This window comes from Melanostigma gelatinosum, assembly GCF_949748355.1.
Source record: "Melanostigma gelatinosum genome assembly, chromosome: 1".
In the NCBI taxonomy this organism is placed as follows: Eukaryota; Metazoa; Chordata; class Actinopteri; order Perciformes; family Zoarcidae; genus Melanostigma; species Melanostigma gelatinosum.
The window spans coordinates 21,487,160-21,505,991 of NC_136634.1; the positions used below are offsets into that span (position 1 = coordinate 21,487,160).

General features: G+C 42.2%; 1 protein-coding gene across 1 annotated transcript; it reads right to left on the bottom strand.

The window, feature by feature from the left end:
* Positions 1-4,499: 4,499 nt before the first annotated feature.
* Positions 4,500-18,502, bottom strand: hsf4 (heat shock transcription factor 4; the record flags this gene model as incomplete). Its single annotated transcript, XM_079268436.1, has 12 exons — positions 4,500-4,559; positions 6,961-7,026; positions 7,211-7,328; positions 7,448-7,678; positions 7,855-7,973; positions 8,917-9,016; positions 11,036-11,103; positions 11,636-11,711; positions 14,281-14,405; positions 15,174-15,301; positions 15,414-15,522; positions 18,377-18,502. The coding sequence occupies 12 exons, from the start codon at positions 18,500-18,502 to the stop codon at positions 4,500-4,502; spliced, it is 1,326 nt and encodes a 441-aa protein (XP_079124562.1).
* Positions 18,503-18,832: the final 330 nt, after the last annotated feature.

Genomic DNA, 18,832 nt, shown 5'->3' on the forward strand with positions numbered 1-18,832 from the left:
TTGCTGTTTCCTACATTCCTATGGTTATCCATGTATTGCAATTTTGTGAGTTCTCACAGTTCTGTACAATATTGCACGATTCAACTCATCTCCAGGATATTTCAAATATTTATCATCAATTGACCCTTTTAACTGTTGCCTGCCACCAGTGCAGTGGACACATCATTTACATTGAATGGTTATTGATTATCTTAAATAATCCAGATAATTAATATGCAGTCCTTTAAGCAGGTATTCATGGTTCTTAAACAGATTCAATTCTCAAATAACCACCCACCATATAATGAACACAGTCAATCATAATCATAAATCTTTTTAAAGACTGGCTCCTGGACAGTTGAGGATTCTTCCTTCTACAAAGTATGAAAGGTAGCTGTCATGACTTTCTATCAGGGTTTTTATGTTCTATGAACACTCAAGCCTCAACTCAAAGTGTGGCCTTTGTTTCCAAATAAAAACTGTTGTAACATTCAGAAACGTCTTGTCTCCAAGACTTAAATTTGCCTTCAAGTTTTCAAAAACCCTGTTATTAGGCCAGTATCTCTCCTAGACAGGCATGTGTAGAGCGACGAAGTGTTGGTCATCTACAAACACACAATAAATGACCTGTTGTCATGACTATATATAACTAGTGATACAGATTGTGCAAAAATGCAGTGGTGTTCATGGTTTTGTCAAATGAGAAGTCTATCTTTCAATATTTTCCTTTAAACTTCACATTTAAATGGACAGAAGAGAAGTAACTCATGTTACATGTCAGGCCTGTGCAAAGATACAGTAGATGGGCGATTCAGAGTGTAAAACCTCCTATCGTGATACGCTTAAAAAAACGAAAGGTTTCTTTTCACGTTTTAGATTTTAGAGTGGCATGAATCTGAATTTTTGCAAGAAGAACCTTTGATATCACGGGAGGCTAAATCACCTCTGATCCATCTCAACACATTTATCATGATTGGAAATGCATGAAATATTCGAGGAGCCCTTAAATTTCCAACACTCTGACACAGACTGAAAAAAAAAACAGAACTTGTAATATACAGTATGCTACATTGCACTCCAAGATGTTTTTTTCACAGCGACTCTTTTGCCAAAGTTCTCACGTGGATACAAATAAAAAAAATTTGTAATAAGGACAAAAATATACTTTTGTACATCCGTAATAGATTCTTTATACAGTAGAGGAAGAAAAAGTCACTTCCACAAGCAGGAACTCCCTCTCACACAAAGACTAAAGTGCCGGAGCCAAGAATGCACTGTCTGCATACAGCTGCCTTAATATTAGAGTCTCGGTATAATTGTGTCCGAACACACTTGCTTGTTTGGGTAACTTCGGAAACCTTTGACCAGCGTCTTTTCTCGTGCAAGAAGCGGTCATGCTCATAGAGCTGCTGGCTGATAGGCCCATCGGCAGGGCAAGGAAATGTAAGGATACAAGCTTTTTCTTTGCTGCATTTTGTAGGTGTGTGTGTGAATGGAAAGGAATAAAGCAGGAAGCAAAGAAAGCCACGTGTAAGAAGCAGCCTGGCAGAGCCGTGGTTTCAAACCCATGCAGAGTGGAATAATGAGGAGAACATCAGCTTCTGTGGCCTGAGGAGGGAAACAAGCAGAGATGACAGAGTCAGTCGGTGGGCATCTTCATAGTTAAACATGGAGGGAGGAAGATGAGGGAAACTACAGTTCAGTGAATAATCTGCAACTGTTGGATGCAAATACATTCGGGGCAATGTCTTCATCATTAGGATCGGTAGGTACAGTGATCTCTCCCTGAACAGTTATAATAGGACACTGTTGGGGTCTGACCATATGGCTTAAACATGTGCTGTGAACAAAGAGAATCAGGCCTTCACTTTTCAAGCAAAGGTTTCATCCTGATTTGTAGTTTGATGAGAGCAAAGGAATTTCACACTAGGGTGTAAATTCCCCCCCCCCCCCCAAAAAAAAACCATGGTCACCTGAATGCACCGCTGCAATCTCATTGGCCGAAGGCCAAGAGACCCCAGGACACCAGTGGTTCAACCACTGTTCTACAAAACTGTCTGTAAATCACACCTCAATGCTTTTCCAACATTCCCTCCGGGGTAACAGGAGGCACGCAAACACTCTCTTCGCCCCGGACCTGCACGCTTTTTCCCTTCGACCTCGGTTGAGTTAGGGAGCACGCAAACGCTCTCTTCGCCCGGACCCCCCGTCCAGGCCACAGACGATCCAGCTTCCCCGCCAGCGCGACGCTGGCCACGAGGAAGCAACAGCCCTTCACCCCGCCTCAAACCCTCAAACCCTGTCAGGTCACGAGACATTTCGCTGGACGAAACGACAGTGTTCCACTTTGAGTAAGGCTCCTTTACCCAGTCGAGACGAATCCGCATCCGCGATCCGTTCTCCGCTTTTTGCTTCTTTTTCTTTTTGGTGCACACTCCGGCAGGAAGACGTCTAATCCTCTCCTGACCGATGCTTACCGGTAAGACGCACGGACCACGCCGTCAGCCGAAGTTAGATCATCCCCCCTGCAGCGAGGATTGATCACGTCTGCGTTTCGCTCCAGAGCGAGCTCACACCAACGGACCGAAGCCGCACCAGCAAACGCCGTGCGACGCACAGCGCCCGCTGCACGGCCGCGATGCAAGCAGCCTGCCCCCCCCCCTTTCTGCCGAGTAAAAAGGACCACTTTGCCACGAACACTTGCAACGAAGCATCGACAAGTAAGATTCTTGGCATCTGGGCATAGCTTAGCTTAAATTAACGTAAGTTTAATTCAGGTCATTCATTTATATGTTGATATTCCCGTGTTTTTGTGTGTTTAAATTACTGTCGCGTGAGATTGAGATATTGCGCAATCATTACGGAGCAGAGAAGCTCCGCTGCATTGTGTATGAACTGCTATGACTGTTTGCTTGGGATTTATTTGATTTATTTTCATTTGTTTTATTACACTTCGTGTGGTATTCTCTCCTCATTAAATCAGCTCTGTGAGTGAAGTGTGGAATCTCTGCTATCGTACATAACTGCTGGCAGTTCTACCGACAACGGCACGTTGTGTACGATACGGCCAGCGATCCCCATTGTCACTACAACGCGGACCGCACGCAGAAGTTTGATTCATGACCCCCACCTTTGCTCTCTTTCTTGTCTCTGCCCCTGGGGAAACCCCGTTCAAACGATCGCCTCACATCACGTGCTGCCCAGGCACACGTGATGACATACAGCAGGCTCGCCGCCATTTTGTCCGAGTCACTCGACTCTGCCATCTTTGTAGTTTTTAGCTGTAGTATCTTAAGGCCCCTCCCCTTTGGCCCGCGTCACTCGACGCCGCCATCTTTGTAGTCTTTAGCGGTAGCTGTAAGACTCCTTCCTTTTCACCCACAGACCCACACACACACAGACATACACCCTCATCCATTTTATTCATTCTTTAGTTTAGGCATATAAAATTGTATGATAACGTTTATTGGTTGCAGTATTAATTGATTTGATCATTTATTATTTTGATTTAATAAACTCTGTTATACTTTAACGAGCAGTCGTCTGTGATTACTTGTGCATATGTATTTGATAAGACTGTATGTAGTAGCCTGTGCTCAAACTTAAAACCTTCACTGTCACTGAATGTATAGTCATACGCAGACTATTGACATTATGAGTGACTACTAATTATGAGACTTAGTTTTATCGTTTGGTTATTGGTCCCTGTTCGCAGGGTGGTGCCCCGTTGTTATTAATAATCATTAATAATTGTTACATACATTAATAATTCTATTGATGTCAAGAATTCAGTTTCTTAAATGCTGATAACCCAAACACGCTCCTTTAGATCCCAACAACACTCAGACACAGAATGAGGTTCACTTCATTTTAAAAACCAGGTTTTTTCAAGTCTGTCCTTATATGATACTTTTATGCCATATGTACAATGTACAGTTACTAGTTGCTGTATTCATTCCTCCTCTCCATACTGATAGGGAAGTGAACCCTTCCCACTATGTTCTTTGCAAAAACAAATTCCTAAATGTAAATGATCACCAGCATTATCCTTTAATGACACCTAGTGCTCCAGTGTTACTCTGAATTCTTACACAGACTCAATATGCAATATACAAGGTTTTAAAAATGTGAGCCAAGGCAATCCACCTTACCAGAAACAACCGGGTATTAAATGGTTATTTGAGAGGAAATGCCACAAGAATTCTGTATTTGTATTTGTGAATAAATATTTTGCAATTTAAATAACAAATACTGATGAACATAGTAAGCGTTTAGTGACATGCGACACATTTTTCCAGAGATGCCCTAAACTTTGCTGTTAACGCATTGAGGGAGTCTCGAGGGTCAATCAAGAGGACATGGAGCCCCAAGGCCCCTTGTATTTTGCATCCTGCTTAGCACTAAGATTAGTGAATGTAGTGCATCTTCCTGGTGTTGAAAAGGTGACCGCTTCACTCACAAATGAAGTCACAGGATCATTACCTTCCATTTCAGAAAAGTCAGTCCACAGCACAGATGGATCACTGCTCCTCACAGCCAGAAGCTGGAAAAGCCTCCGCTTCCTGGTTCTGGAACATATACTGTGAAGGAAAAAAACCCAAACACACACATTTAATACCTTAAACCCCTAATCCTGAATGTCATAACAAATGATAGAACATTATCTGTATATTGGCTATTGTCCAACATCTTCATGTAGCAGAATTGAACGGTGATGTGAAAAGTCCTGCCCCTTCATCCAGACGCTTGGCTGTCAACAAATGTACCAGCAATATTAAGTGTAACACCTGACCCTGGTACAGCACTTGTTGCTCCACTTTGTTGCCAATATAGGAGGTGAGCCCCAGTTTTGGTCATCTGGCAATGTAACCATTGATGATTCCAACCCACAAAGACTGGATGGTTATTTTCCCAAAGTACATCAACACAAATCTATTTCTTTCCCTTTCTTTTGACCACATCCTCCTGTTTCTGTTAAGCTTGCATAAAGAGAGAGATAGTCTGTTGACCCAGGACAGTGGCCAGAGAGAGAGAGTAGAAGACAGTGATGGATATGAATAAACCCCTTCAGGCATAGCGGAGGAAGATGTAACATGACTGGAACAAATTTTCATTGCAATGCCTCTCATATTACGTTTTCCCTCATGAGCTAATTAAAAAAAATGTTCAAGTACTGCAGAGGGTCCTTAACATGGTAACAGAATATCTTTGGGTAAATGGCACAGAATGTACGACATATTAATGGAACAAGGGGCAAACAAGGCGCACACAGACTGTGACTGGCAGTGGAAAAACCTGCAATTACTGGGAGTAGTATTGACTGTCAGCTGCAGAAACAAAACCAAACAGGGGAGAAATGAGCTCTTCTTTAGATGAGATATTACATAAAGCATCATGTTGTCTGCCTTTTAGAAGGATAACTACAACTCAGCTCCGATACCAAAATGAGCTCAGACAATTATGTGGAGAAGACAATGTGGGGTTAATAAAGAGTTATGCTCTGAAACTATTTCTTGGCGATCAGTGGCTGGGTGATTTCCTGAAGTCTCCTGGTTGGGATATTTTGTGGAGCTAATAGTCTAGTCAAGTTTCAACACAGAAGAGAAGGCGAGACAACGTGACGTGATTAACTGTCAAACCTCAAACGGACAAAGACAAAAGGAAAGAGGACATTATCATAAGGAGACTGGCGAAGAGGAGTTGTAGAGAGTCCAGCGATTGTGTTCTGCAACAGAGTGCTATATGTCGCTGAAGCATAATCAGTGATTTCATCTTCATTTAAGGATGTAGCTGCTGTTTGACATAAACGGCCACTGAAGAGGACACATTCCATATTGCTCATCAGGCAAACAAGTCTTCAATGATTTGAAAGCAGTTTGTAATTCATTCATCAGTTCATGGCACCAATTTCCCCCCCTAGCTTCTCTCTACTTCAGCTGTTAAATGCAATCTTTAAAGTATAGATGCAAAGCAGTTTTAGAGAGGCGCTACTTACTATATGAGGCTGTTTTGTACTCTGTCAGCGGCAAGATGAGCCGCATGAAAGACTGTTTAAGCCGCACAATGTGTCACGACAGATTGAACAGCCTCACCGTCCTTGCTATTCGATGCAAGGTGGCCAGAAAATTAGACTTCAATGACATCATTGATTACTTTACTAGCATAGAGGATTAGCAGGCAAACTTTGAAGAGGGTAGTCGGGGTGCAGAATTATTAACAATGCCTCTGTTTGTATTACACCGGATCCTGAATCCAAGAGTCACATTGGACAATTTGAGCTTCACCATCAGCTTCAGACTCTTTTGTGAATCACTATTGCAGTTTGACAGGAAACCTCCACCTGGCGGCACATTTCCATTTTTCACTGGTGTTCGTGTTGTTTATATCGTATTGTATTCATGCAATCAGTGGATCAGACAGGCCTCTTTGTTGATGGCCTAAGGCTGTGTCCATGCCGACGTTAAAAAACGCAGCACCCTCATTCATTTCCATAAGACCAGTGTGTTGGCACAGCAGAGCGCTTTGACAAAACATTGCAGGGTTGGTCCGGCACGGCGCAAATACATGCAACCACACATTCCTGGTAGATTACTTTGCAAGGTTGATGTTGAACTTCTGCTTACTTCACGATTGTTGGAACTAAAGATAATGTAATGTGACAGGTGTTGCTCGTAGTGACAAGTGTGGGAAGAATTATTTCTTAAATGTGCGGCTCCCTTCAGCTCTAGAGAGTGTTTTTTAGCATCTTTCAGCCGACTGTTTTGGTTGTGTGCCAGGACACAAACAGAACTCCTAATGAATGATAATGTTGCTCTGTGTGTCGGCTGCACAGCTTGTGTACAAAAAAGAAGAAAATATCATAATTTTAAAATAAATGATTCCTACATTTTGCGGTGACAGCAATGTAGTTAATTAGAGAAGCTGCCATCACATGATTACCACTAGGCTCGGTTCACACAGCTCTCACACTATATGACTTACTGATTTGAGGTTGGACTCCATCTCTGTGAAGTTCCACTCAGGCAGAGGAAGGCTTAAACTGAAGGGCTACAGAGTGAGCGAGAGAGAAAGAGGAGTGAGAAAAACATTTATTCAAGTAGGTTTAGTATGTGAGGAACAGAGACCACTGTGTGCAGTATAAGCAGAGACATATACCACTCCAGACACAACTGAATCTATATCCAGGTAAATAAGTTGTAAGTGTGTTTCTGAATAGTACAGATCTACTGACATCCAGAGCAGCGCTGGTCCCAGCTTCCACAGTGCTCTGCTGATGGCTCCTGAGCAGCAGCTGCTGCAGCTCCTCCAGGCTCATATCCACATTCTCCACCGCATCTGAAACCTCCACTCTGCGCGCACACACACACACACAAACGGTCACTTCCTCACTACTTAGATTACTTTTGTGTCCGCCGTGCAAACGTGTGTGTACCTTGCATTCTCAATGCGATCTTGTGTGAGCGCTCACCTGTCCAGGGCAGGTCTCTTACTTCTCCTCTCCACCATAGAGGCCACAGAGCCCCTCCCTTCCAGAACAGACTGGACCATTGCGACGGGGAGGACAGGAGGTTCTGAGGAGCACACCTCACAGGAGGAGGCCAACGCTACGGCCTCTCCTCCCCCTGCGCCGCCTCCTTTCCCTCCTCCTCTCACTCCTGGACTCACAGGCTCCTCTTTGATAAGCATCATGCACTTCTCCCTGTTCGTGGAGTCAAATACTGTGACAACACATTTTGAGACTGCTGTTTCGTACTAGACCTTTCATACAATGAGTTTCTTGCACAATATCCTACAAAATGGTTGTTCGAAGCTGTAAAAGAGCTGATGCAAATTACTTTTACAATAGGAAATAGTGATGCTATATTGATCACTCACCTGGTCTCATCGGGCTGCATCTGGAGGGCCATACTGGCCTGAGACATGTTAGTTACATCGGATATAATCGGTCCTCCTGTCAGCCCACTAGCAGAGCAAGAGGCAGTATCACTGGATGGCTGCGGAAGAAAAAGGGGAGATGACTGTGATGTGTGTTTTGCTCTTGGCTTTCTTCTCGAGTAAAAACTCTTTTGCTAACAAATTCGCTCTTTGGGCCCACTGTGCTGCTCATTTAGAATTTATACATTATTGATAATGTGACATTACAGATTCACAGGGCTATACTGCCCTAAAAAACACTTACATACATAGTTGGTCGTGGAGTAAAACCAGAATCAATAAACGTTTGTTTATTGATATCTGGGCTATAAAACCCACTGTCACACTGACTGCACTCACGCAGAGAAATACAGCCGAAGCAAAAAAGGTCAAGATGAAGCCAGCTGGTAAGATAGCCACATCTACTGTTTAGCTTGCTTCAATCCAAGGCTTTAGATAATATGTACACAGCTCATGTATAGCCCTCCCAAACGGTCAATGCACATTGCTTCCCTCTAGTGGAGATGTAATATAAAAAGCTAGAATGGTGGCAGCAGGTTCAAGAAGAATAAAGTCTGGATAATATCCTTGCTGCAATGTGGTGGATATGCCACGCTTGAGGAACAGATTAAGATAGATGTCTTGACCTGCCGAAGGATATCTTCCGTATTAGGAATGGTGTGTGGTAAATCAACCGACAGACACATTTATAATCCCGACACGGCCAAGCACTTAGAAAGGCCATCCATTAACTTCAAAGTAGATGTTTACCGCATGAGCCTGCCAGTGCCATTTGTGCTGAGTGAGGAAGTCCAGCAGCACCATGGCTTACTTTTATAGTTCCCAGCAAAATGTGTCATTGACAAAGGTGGCAGAGCACTAATAATTCTACGGAGGATCTATTTTTACACATGTTTAGCAATTCTGAAAAAAGACCAAAATTAAGATAACTTTACGAATCTAATTACTTAGATTACTAAGCACCTGATGAACGTATGTATGACGATTTTCTCATTTTCTCACCGACTGGATGTAGAAGGGCTCATGCATGGGCTCCATTGGGTGACTATGGCTGAACTTGGAGGAAGGAGGGCTGGGAGAGCCATCGTCCAACATCAGGGGCCTGGAGGGAACATTAGTTTTCAATCAGTTAGGCATCTTCACTCATAACAGCGATACGCAGTCAGTGAGAGCAGGGCATCATCGTCAGAGTTAAAAGATGCCTAAAAGAAAATCTGATTGCTGTTTTGTAACAGTTTGTTTATGTATTCGTTTTCATGTCTTTCTTGTTTTAGCTGTTATACATGCACACACACACGCTCACTCACACAATATTGCATTATTATTATATATTTTTTTCCTTTTCTTTCTTTCTTTGTTTTGTTGTAATGTAATGTCTTATGCATATTTGACTTTTTCTTTGTAATTTTGTAAAATTTTAATATTATATAGGTGGAGGCTTCAAATAAGCCAAGTTGGCTTTCTGTCTCTTCCTGCACTGTGATTCATTTATTTCTGTTATGTTTGATTATTTTAAATTTTGTTGTTTGAATTGTGCAAAATAAATAACTCTAACTCTAAAAAAGAAAAAAAAAAAAAAAAAGTACGAACCAATGAATGGATAGAAACGGTTACAATGGAGGCTTTTATTCATTTTAATCATTTAATGTTAGCACCTTATGAAGCTACTGAATGGTGTAAATGTTAGATTTTGTCGAGTGTATACCACTACCTCACCAAACTGCTGTTTATCATTACTAATGCTAAATGTCAACATTGACAACATTCGTTAGAAACCATCAACTCTTTGTGGTGATTGAACACTGCAAGTGAAAGTAAAAATGTTCAGACATATTGTATTATAAAAGGTGTGTAACATTGAGGGACATTAATTGGCAGCAATGTCATACAATATTCATAATACCTATGTTTTAAACAGTGTATTATCACCTGAAACTAAGAATCATAGCCATTTATATCTTCCTAGGGAGCAGATTTTCTTCCACTGAGTTTGCCATCTTCCACCGCCATGTTTCTACAACAGCCCAAAACGGACACTGGCTTCAGCGAGAGGCTTTCGCGCTTTATATTATCTGACAGTAGGGATGCTTTAAGAAACCCGGTATTAAACGGGATCCGGTGCTAAATTACCGGAGTATTGATAAGCCCCGACGTTGCTGGGGTTTTCTTGAGTACTTTTTAATGTTTTAATGTCATTTATTATCACGCTGCAGCGCGCATCTGCTCAATCTGTCAGGCTAAGCTCCTACACACACACACACACACACACACACACACACACATAGACACAAACACACACACGAAGCGCGAACAGGTAGGCCGCTGCGGTGAAGTGAACCAGATGAAGTGAAGGATACTGAAGTTGATGCCAACGACATCGTCAATTAAATCTAAACTACTCAGTGTGTACTGGAACCACACCAGAACTAAAATGCAACGATGTATCATATTTTCCGTTGGTCCTGACCAAATGAACCCAACTACAGCTTTGAAAGCACCCTACGTCTTTGCTTTTTGGAGCACTTGCTTTTATTTATTTACTTTTAGATAGATGGATAGTTCATGTGGAGATGTGACAGTAAATGAGGGGGGAGAGTGAAGGGACGAGCAAGACATGAGAGTGGGTAGATGTCAAACACAGATGGTGGACATTCAGAGAGACTATGAAAGCCAGAAGGCCTCACATGATGACTTCATTAAAACATGGGGCAAAATTGCAACTTTTGTGAGTGAGCACCCTGAAATATACGTTTCTAAAGCACTTTTGTGTTCCAGCGTGCCTTTCCTTTCTCATGGTGGCCTTGTTCACACTCAGCAGGAAAGCTGAACCAGCGTTTTACACACACAGGCTGTAGCAGGGTCATGCACTCTACTCTGCCTTCACTGTGTGAATGTGTGTGTGTGTGTGTGTCTGACTGATTCAGCACTTGTCTCCATTCACAGCGCTTGTTGAGTTAGATTGTTCAGTTTGTCAGCTGATCCAGCCCTTCCCTCTGCTGCACTGTGGCCCTGTTTGTCTCACTTTTGTTGATGTGTGTGTGTGGTATGTGTGTGTGTGTGTGTGTGTGTGTATGTGTGTGTGTGCGTGTTCGTGGGTGTGCTCACGCGTGCATGTACTTACAGCTTTCTCTTTAGGCCCACAGTGCTGGGTGTGTTGGACTGCATCTGGCTGAACAGAAACTGAATCAGCTGGCAACGAGAGAAAAAGCACAGCATGAATCAGCATCCTCACACACACACACACACACACGCACACACACACACACACACTGCCACAGTAATTCCTGCTTGAATCATGAAAGCAGTGCGTTACCTGTAATGCAGGGTTTTTCCTCTATGGTAGGGTATGCTATTTCATAGGTTAATCTGATTTATGTTTTTTTTCATGAAAGTATTCAATATTTCACACAATTGCATATCTCTGGCTGGTTGCATCAGTTTTAGTAGTAGTAGAAGTTGTAGTAGTAGTACTAGTATTTCAGAGGTAATACTACTGAAATGTACCTCTGGAATAGTCCTTTAATGGTAGAGAGTCGGAGTAGATATACACATACACACTCAGTGCACACTGAAGATACACCGTACACCACAGTTGTTGTTGTAAGAGTATCTCACCTTGAAACAGATATGACTTCAGTTCATGGCATACAAACACACACACACACACACACACAGACACACACACACACACACACACACACACACACACACACATACTGACCTTGTTCATGACTTTCTGTTGCTGTGTGTGATTCTGTCTCAGTGAGACCACCTCTCTCCACAGCACCTCATTCTGCCTGAAAACAAGAGGAGGAAGATGTCAGAGGGAGGTGGTGGAGAGCACCTGGTTAAACATCTGAAGCCTATTAACCCGAATGCATTTTGTTTTACAGGCAGTCAGTTGAAGAATCCTGGGAGGTCTATATATTTTTATACACACTGGAAAAAAAGTTGAATGCCTCCAAATCTTTCCTCCTCACAAATATGGCCTTGAGTTCTGAAGGATGTTTTTAAATAAAGATGTCACCCTCTAACCTGCAGTGAAAAGTGTTAAACCTTAACCCAAAAGACGACTCAACTGATTTAGCATTGCACTCCTACAAAAGTTGTTAGGCTCGTGATGGACATTTCAAAATTGATAATTAAAACTGATGCAGCGGAAGCAGAGATATGGTTGTTTTTATTCCACATATTCTTTTTTCATGGCAAAACCTGGCACCTACATTACCCACAAAGCAACTCCACCAACAGTTGGGTCAGATATTCAGGTGTATTATGATAGCTAGAGCCACACAATTCTATTTTCACATATGCAGTAGTGCTCCCCAAGACCTTTGATTTGTAGTTCCCCTTTAACCCTGCACTCTTGAAGATCAATAAGATCAACATGTTACGTAAAGTGTTGTGTTTCGACCCAGATATGACTTATTGATGTACTGTTTGTTGCATCCACAAGCAAACACACATGGCTTTTTGTTAGTTTCAAAGCACGGTGCCTGCGCATGCAACGAGTGCACAGAACAGTCTCCACAAGCAGAAAAGTATTCTCCCGAGGGAGCAGTTCCGCTCCGCATTCCGCAAGCCCGAGGCTGTGACGAACACATGCTTGACCCTCCAAACTCTAACGAGCTGCTACCCAACACTTGCGCGATTGTCAAGTTAACTTTTGAGGCGGGATGGAATACAAGCATTCTTTATTTATATATTTAAAATGCATATGTATGGAATGCATGTATGCTGTGTATGATGTTTATGCAGGTGTGTGAATCCGCATTGCTGTTCTCTGAGAATGAAAAAGCAAAACATGGTCATACGTACGTCATACTAGCCTGCCAACTGCAGGTCCAAATCAAAAAGAAATGACATGCTACATGCAATCCTCCACGGTGCTACGTATGTCTGGCATGCACGAGAGGTGCCCGCACCAGCGCTCACAGAATGAACTGCCGCAGGAATACAAATCAGGCATTAGTTGTCATGGTCAGTCTGCACCAGCCATCTGTCAGACACCACCATACAGAGGGCCGGCCTATATTGTACCTATTTTAGTTCTCTTGCCACTCCAAGGAGATCTTCTTGAGAGATGTAAAGAAGATCCTAACAGTTATTGAAGTTTTGTACACTGTGTGATGGTACCACGATAGGTGCAATCGACTCAGCTGCTAATTGCACCGCCTGGCTAATTAGTCATCTACTCAAGAGGACCGTTAAAATCATATGATGCCTGGAGAACAGTCCCTGGCTGGGATGTTGGGAGGGACAGGTGTATGTTTTTAAGGATTGTCTGACATACTTTCTAGGATGTGCATGTGCAGTCCACCCCTCTCGCTGTAATGCAAAGTGACTGGACTTTCAGAGTGAAGCAGCTCAATACATTCTATCTTTTTTTTTAGAACTGGATAATTAGTTCCGTGGGTGCACAAACTATAATAAAGAGAAAAGTCTGTGGTGGAATGTTTTGAGAGAGCGTTGTCTACGCCTGCATCCATGGCCGTATATATGTGCACATGCACACATCTGGTCATCCTTTCTAAGAATGTCGTTATTGGTGTACGTGTGTGTGTGTGTGTGTGTGTGTGTGTGTGTGTGCGTTGGTCAGGTGAGCAGGTGAACATTCTCTCCTCGCAGTAGCGAACAATACTGCGCACAAAGCAGCTCCACCTCACAATAGACACACGGCAGCTATTTTCAGCAACAATAGCCTCCAGGGAAAAAGTCAGTGCATCCACTGGATGATTTGTTCCAACTTAGCAAGAGGAATAACAGCAGGTCAACTGCTCTTTTCCCATCATCCCCCTGAAATATGTGTTTCAAAAACTGGTAGTGAATGTAAACTATAGAGCACAATTATAGTTAACGGTCAAATTCAATGAGTTTTTGAGATTTGTTTGTAAAATATTGAATGCCGACTGCACCGCACATATTACTGTCGAGTGTCACATTGACCTGACCTGTGAATTTTCATTTACATAAGTTCACAATGGTTTGTGTCGACACCCAGTCACCAACCAGTAATCCTGAATACTACCTGGCCCTTGGTTCCCTGTGAGTCATTGAATGGGAAGCAATTTAATTCAATTTAAATAAAATATGAACCTAAATAATCCACGTCTTAAAACTAGACTTAAGGTCTCCCTACAAGACAGGGCCGCAACAAAGTGGAGTAATGCAGGACTTGTGTTAGTCAATTCGGTACAACGTGCTAACTTTGCAAATACCTAAACAAATGAGCAGTTATCTGAGCGATACACAACCACGCAACACAAATTGAATGAGAGACTTTTGGCCCTGGGGCAGTTGCCTGCTTTGCCTGGAGTGGAAAGGGCTTGTGGGGGTCATGGCACACACAAGCATGTCGATACTCACTGTTTCATGTCCTGCATCTGACACTCCATGTTGTCCTGTTGTGTTCTGAGAAGCTGGACTTCATAGAGCAGTTTACTGAGGTCCTCCTGACGGACTTTGGTCTCCTCACTCTTCACTATGGACACCTGAACACACAGCACAGCCTGATTTGTTGACTTACTCAGATACAGCTCATGCAACCACACATTCCCTGTGATGTCCGTGAGCAGAGGAACTCAGTGGAGTTTTTAGCCACACTAGCAATGTGGCTCTAGTCGGTCTATCCACTCGTCAAGAACTATCGGGTGGGTTGCCAACATTTTGTTCAGACCGTCATGGTCCCCAGAGGAGGAACCCTGGTGACTTTGGCTATCCCCTGACTTCTCCTCTAGCGCCACCATGAGGTTACAATTTGTGCTTTTGAGTAAAATGCTAATTCAATTTCAATGTCAGGTGTAATTTGTGTTCACTGCTAATAAACTAATGTTAGCAAGCGAAGCTAATATGGTGAACTGTAAACATTATCTAAACGGCTAAACATCTGCATGTTATCATCATTTTGAGCATGTTAGCATGCTGGCATAGCATTTAGCTCAAGGCACTGCAGAGTCTTATTGACAAATTCAGGTCGTAGGCGTCAGCTTAGGCAAGCCACCATTACTGTGGTGGCGCCTCACTTGTAAACCAACGCATAATGTGATGCGTGAACAGTATTTCACTTTTTACACGCCTTTGCCAAGAACAAAACATCAATGTAAATGTGCACAGCTGCACAATTCCAAACTAACATTCAGCCTCTATAAATATAAAGCTTGTTACATTATTTTGACACTTTCTGGTCAGTTTGTCTTTGAGTCATTGTGCTTGTGTGCATTTGTGTGTTTGTGTGTGTGTGTGTGTGTTTTTGTCCATACCTTCCTCTTGATATGTTCCAGCATGTGTTCATGTCCCTGGAGGAAGTACAGATGTTGGAACTCTGTGTCGTCTCTCTCAGGCTTCACCAGGCCGCTTTGCTCAATGTTCACCACCTTACGGAAACCATCTAGACGCACACATATTAGAGGACACACACACACACACACACACACACAAAGTATCAGTGCATACTGTAATTGAGAGCAGAGAAGACAAGGAGAGAAGTGTAGGCTACTCACACATGTTGAGCTGTCGAACAAAGCTCGCCATATTATTGTGTTTGAAGTACTTTGGCAGGACTTCCTTGGCAAAGCGTCCCTGGTCAAACACATGGAAACTGGTCCCAGACTGAAATAGAGAAAAGTCAGGAAAGCTCAATGTATAGTCAAGACAGACAAGACAGACAAGACAGAGCCCCGCAGCCTGTCAATGATGGATGCAATCAAAGTATTTTCCTATTATGTCCATTCTGATGATATATTTTACAATACAATTAACAAAATAACTTTCATTACTATTGCTTAGTGGGACTGAAATACAACTTTTAGATGTCAGTCATGTAGATGTCAGTAAATGATGCATTGTGTTGTAATAAATACTGGTTCAGAAAATCAGACTCATAATACCAAAACAGGATAAGAGTCATAACCTCCATACTAATGTGCATTTAGATGTACAAGGAAATGTTGAACTTTTGAACCCAAAGTAGAAAAAAATGGATTTAGAACACTTTTTTTCTGTTGATTATTCTGCATGGATTCGTCATTTTTTTGTTTTTTTCCCCTTCACGCTATTTGGATTCGAAAATGACAACATTTTTAATCCCCTCAAAACTGCTGCCATGTAACTTGAGTTTGTCATTGAGACCGTACATGGATTAATGCTACCTTAGTACTGAAAGGAGCTTCGTAAGGAGGTAACACATTTTCCCCAGAACGCACAATCTATTTATCAGCAGCCAAATTCAGCTCAGTCAGCCAATCAAACAGACTCTCTCGCTCTCACTGTGTGATGAATCATGCTCTCTCTCTCTCCCAACGTTGCAATCTTTCTAAGCAACTGCAGCATTGTTTTACTCTGAAAAGCATTATTGTGTAAAGTGTTGTAAATACTTTACATGGAGGGTAAGCAAAACTCATTTGCACAACAGGTGTGAAATTCATGAGGTTTAGACATTTCTAATAAGATGTTGCTGTTACCATGTATGTAGCAAAGCTCTCTTGACTACCGATAGACCGACAATGTAACAGCTGATGGTGCACACTCTAACTACAGATGTCATGGGACTGAAGAGCATCTGTCAGAGTGTTTATCTCCCTCAGAGGAGGAACTGAGAAAGTGCCTCTTCTTGTTTATCAGTGAAGCACACACATCAATCCTGCACAGCTCATTCCCTGTAGGACCAACAGAGGAAACCCCCCTGAAACCCACACATGGTCTCTGTTTTCATCTGGACAATGCTGTCAAATTGAACTGACGGGTTTTATGTATGCATGCATTATGATGGCTTATCAGTGCAGAATAAATGCCACTAACAGATGGTTTATCAACCAATAATACAATCATTTGGTACTTTGAATAATGTGCTATATTCTTATATATATACATATATACAGTATGTCTTACACATTACGCTTCGGACTGGCTTGATGCAGTTTTTTACACAGATTTAATAAAGTAATAGGTTTTTACATGAGACCATTCTTTTTGGGACCAACAACAAAACGAGCCACTTGTAGACTTGCGGGTGTCTCAGAGTTGTCACCAGTTCCATCAAACAGTAATGTCCCCTCAAAACTTCCTAAATGGTTTTATTTAAAATAATTGTTTATAACCCCAGATTTTTCTTTTGGCAACCACTGGACTAACCTACTTAACATAAAGTAATTAAACTATCTCCGCCATAACAGTACACATGAATGCATCTGTAACAATGACATGTATAATGATGTACAACTCAGATTTTACATGTACATTCAGCCGATAATACTTCTGCACGTTTGCTAAAGGTCTTTGACAGCGTTGGTACTTTTACTTAAGTTAAGGATCTAAGTTCTTCTTCCGCCGCTGTTGTGGGCTTCCTCCCTCCACTGTTGCTGCATTTGAGGACAACTCAGAACTTGAACATTTCTGACAATGAAACGGCACTCAAAGAGTTCCTGCTTTTGTACTTGGGGTTTATTTGCATTCATTTAATGAAAATAATACATACTAATATATAGCAAAACCTGGTCTGTATGCTAATTTATGTTTATATATGTCGCTACGTTAATGGGGAGTTGGTTACAGTAAACAACACCAGAAAGTTATCTTCTCTGCACAAATGTTAAAAATGCAGTGGAGGCTCCACTGCTGAGAGTTCCACTGTGTAAACACTTACTACAGAAACATAACTTTGTCACGGTCAGGCCTGGTTTTTGTTTATGTTTATGTTATGTTGTTTATGCATATAATTGTCTGGAAGGCAGCATAAGATCACAACTAACCAGCGTGACTGCCCCTAAAGCAGCGGCCAGCTAATCATCAGCTTTTTCAATTGCCTTTTGTGACATTGATTTACATTATATTGTATTACTGTATTCATATAGGAATATTATATTACCGTATAAATTAAACCTTCTGATAGAGATTTTCTTTTTTTCTGGGGCTATTCCAGCGAGCGGACACGCTCAACGAGCAAGCTGTTCCAAAGCTAAACATGTGTGGAAGTAGCAGTTTTGTTAGCCAGGCTAAAAATAGGTATCGTAGCTAAATCGTACCAGTAAATGCAGTTATCAAGCTAAACAAGAGCAACGCAAAAACAAGCAAAGAAACTGTCCTGTTGCCAGCACAATATGTATTTATTTAATATATTTTTTGTTCAAGTTTATTGCCAGCACAGTTTGTTGTTTCCTCGTTGTTACGAGAACCTATGTAATCTGTTCTTAGGCCTGTGAATAACGTGTATAATATTCATCAACGTTTTTTTGCTCATTTCATAAGAAAATGGCATTTAGGTGATGAGTCACAATTTGTGACAATACAGCAACACTTGCTGATGTTGCTTATCAGAGAACAGCAGGAAGATGATGATGAACACTCGCACTAGAGTGTGTTCACCAAAGAAGACCAGGATGGAGAGGACATGTTTAGTGAATTTAATTTACATTCCCCACAGAGTAACTACGGTGTGATGTGCAGCATGTCCTGAGGACGGACTCACAGCGCTCCAGCAGATGAGGTGGTTGGTATCCGGATCCTCCACCAGAGTCCACAGCTTGGTGAGGAAGGCTGGAACGTTGCTGGCGTAGCTGCCATCTACACCCACGGCACCTGGAGACTCCTGCATACTGTCACCTGTCCAGTACCGAGACGGCTCACAACAGGACAACCAAGTGTGTGTGTGAGTAGAAAGTGTGTGTGTGTGTGTGTGCGCAGACTCCCAGACTAGTCCATGTTTGAGAAACTCCACTTCTGATGATCCGTTACTGATAATCCCAAGTTTGTCTCAGTCTCTTTGATTCCATTTCATTCGGTCACACTGTCTCTGTACTCGTCCTTGTTGACACAATGTTACCGTGTCTCTGATTCTTTCTGTTTAATATGTTGTCATGTAATCCTATTGCTCTTACAGTTTATTTTTCTCTGCAGCTCTCCTCTCTCTGTCCTCCCTTTCACA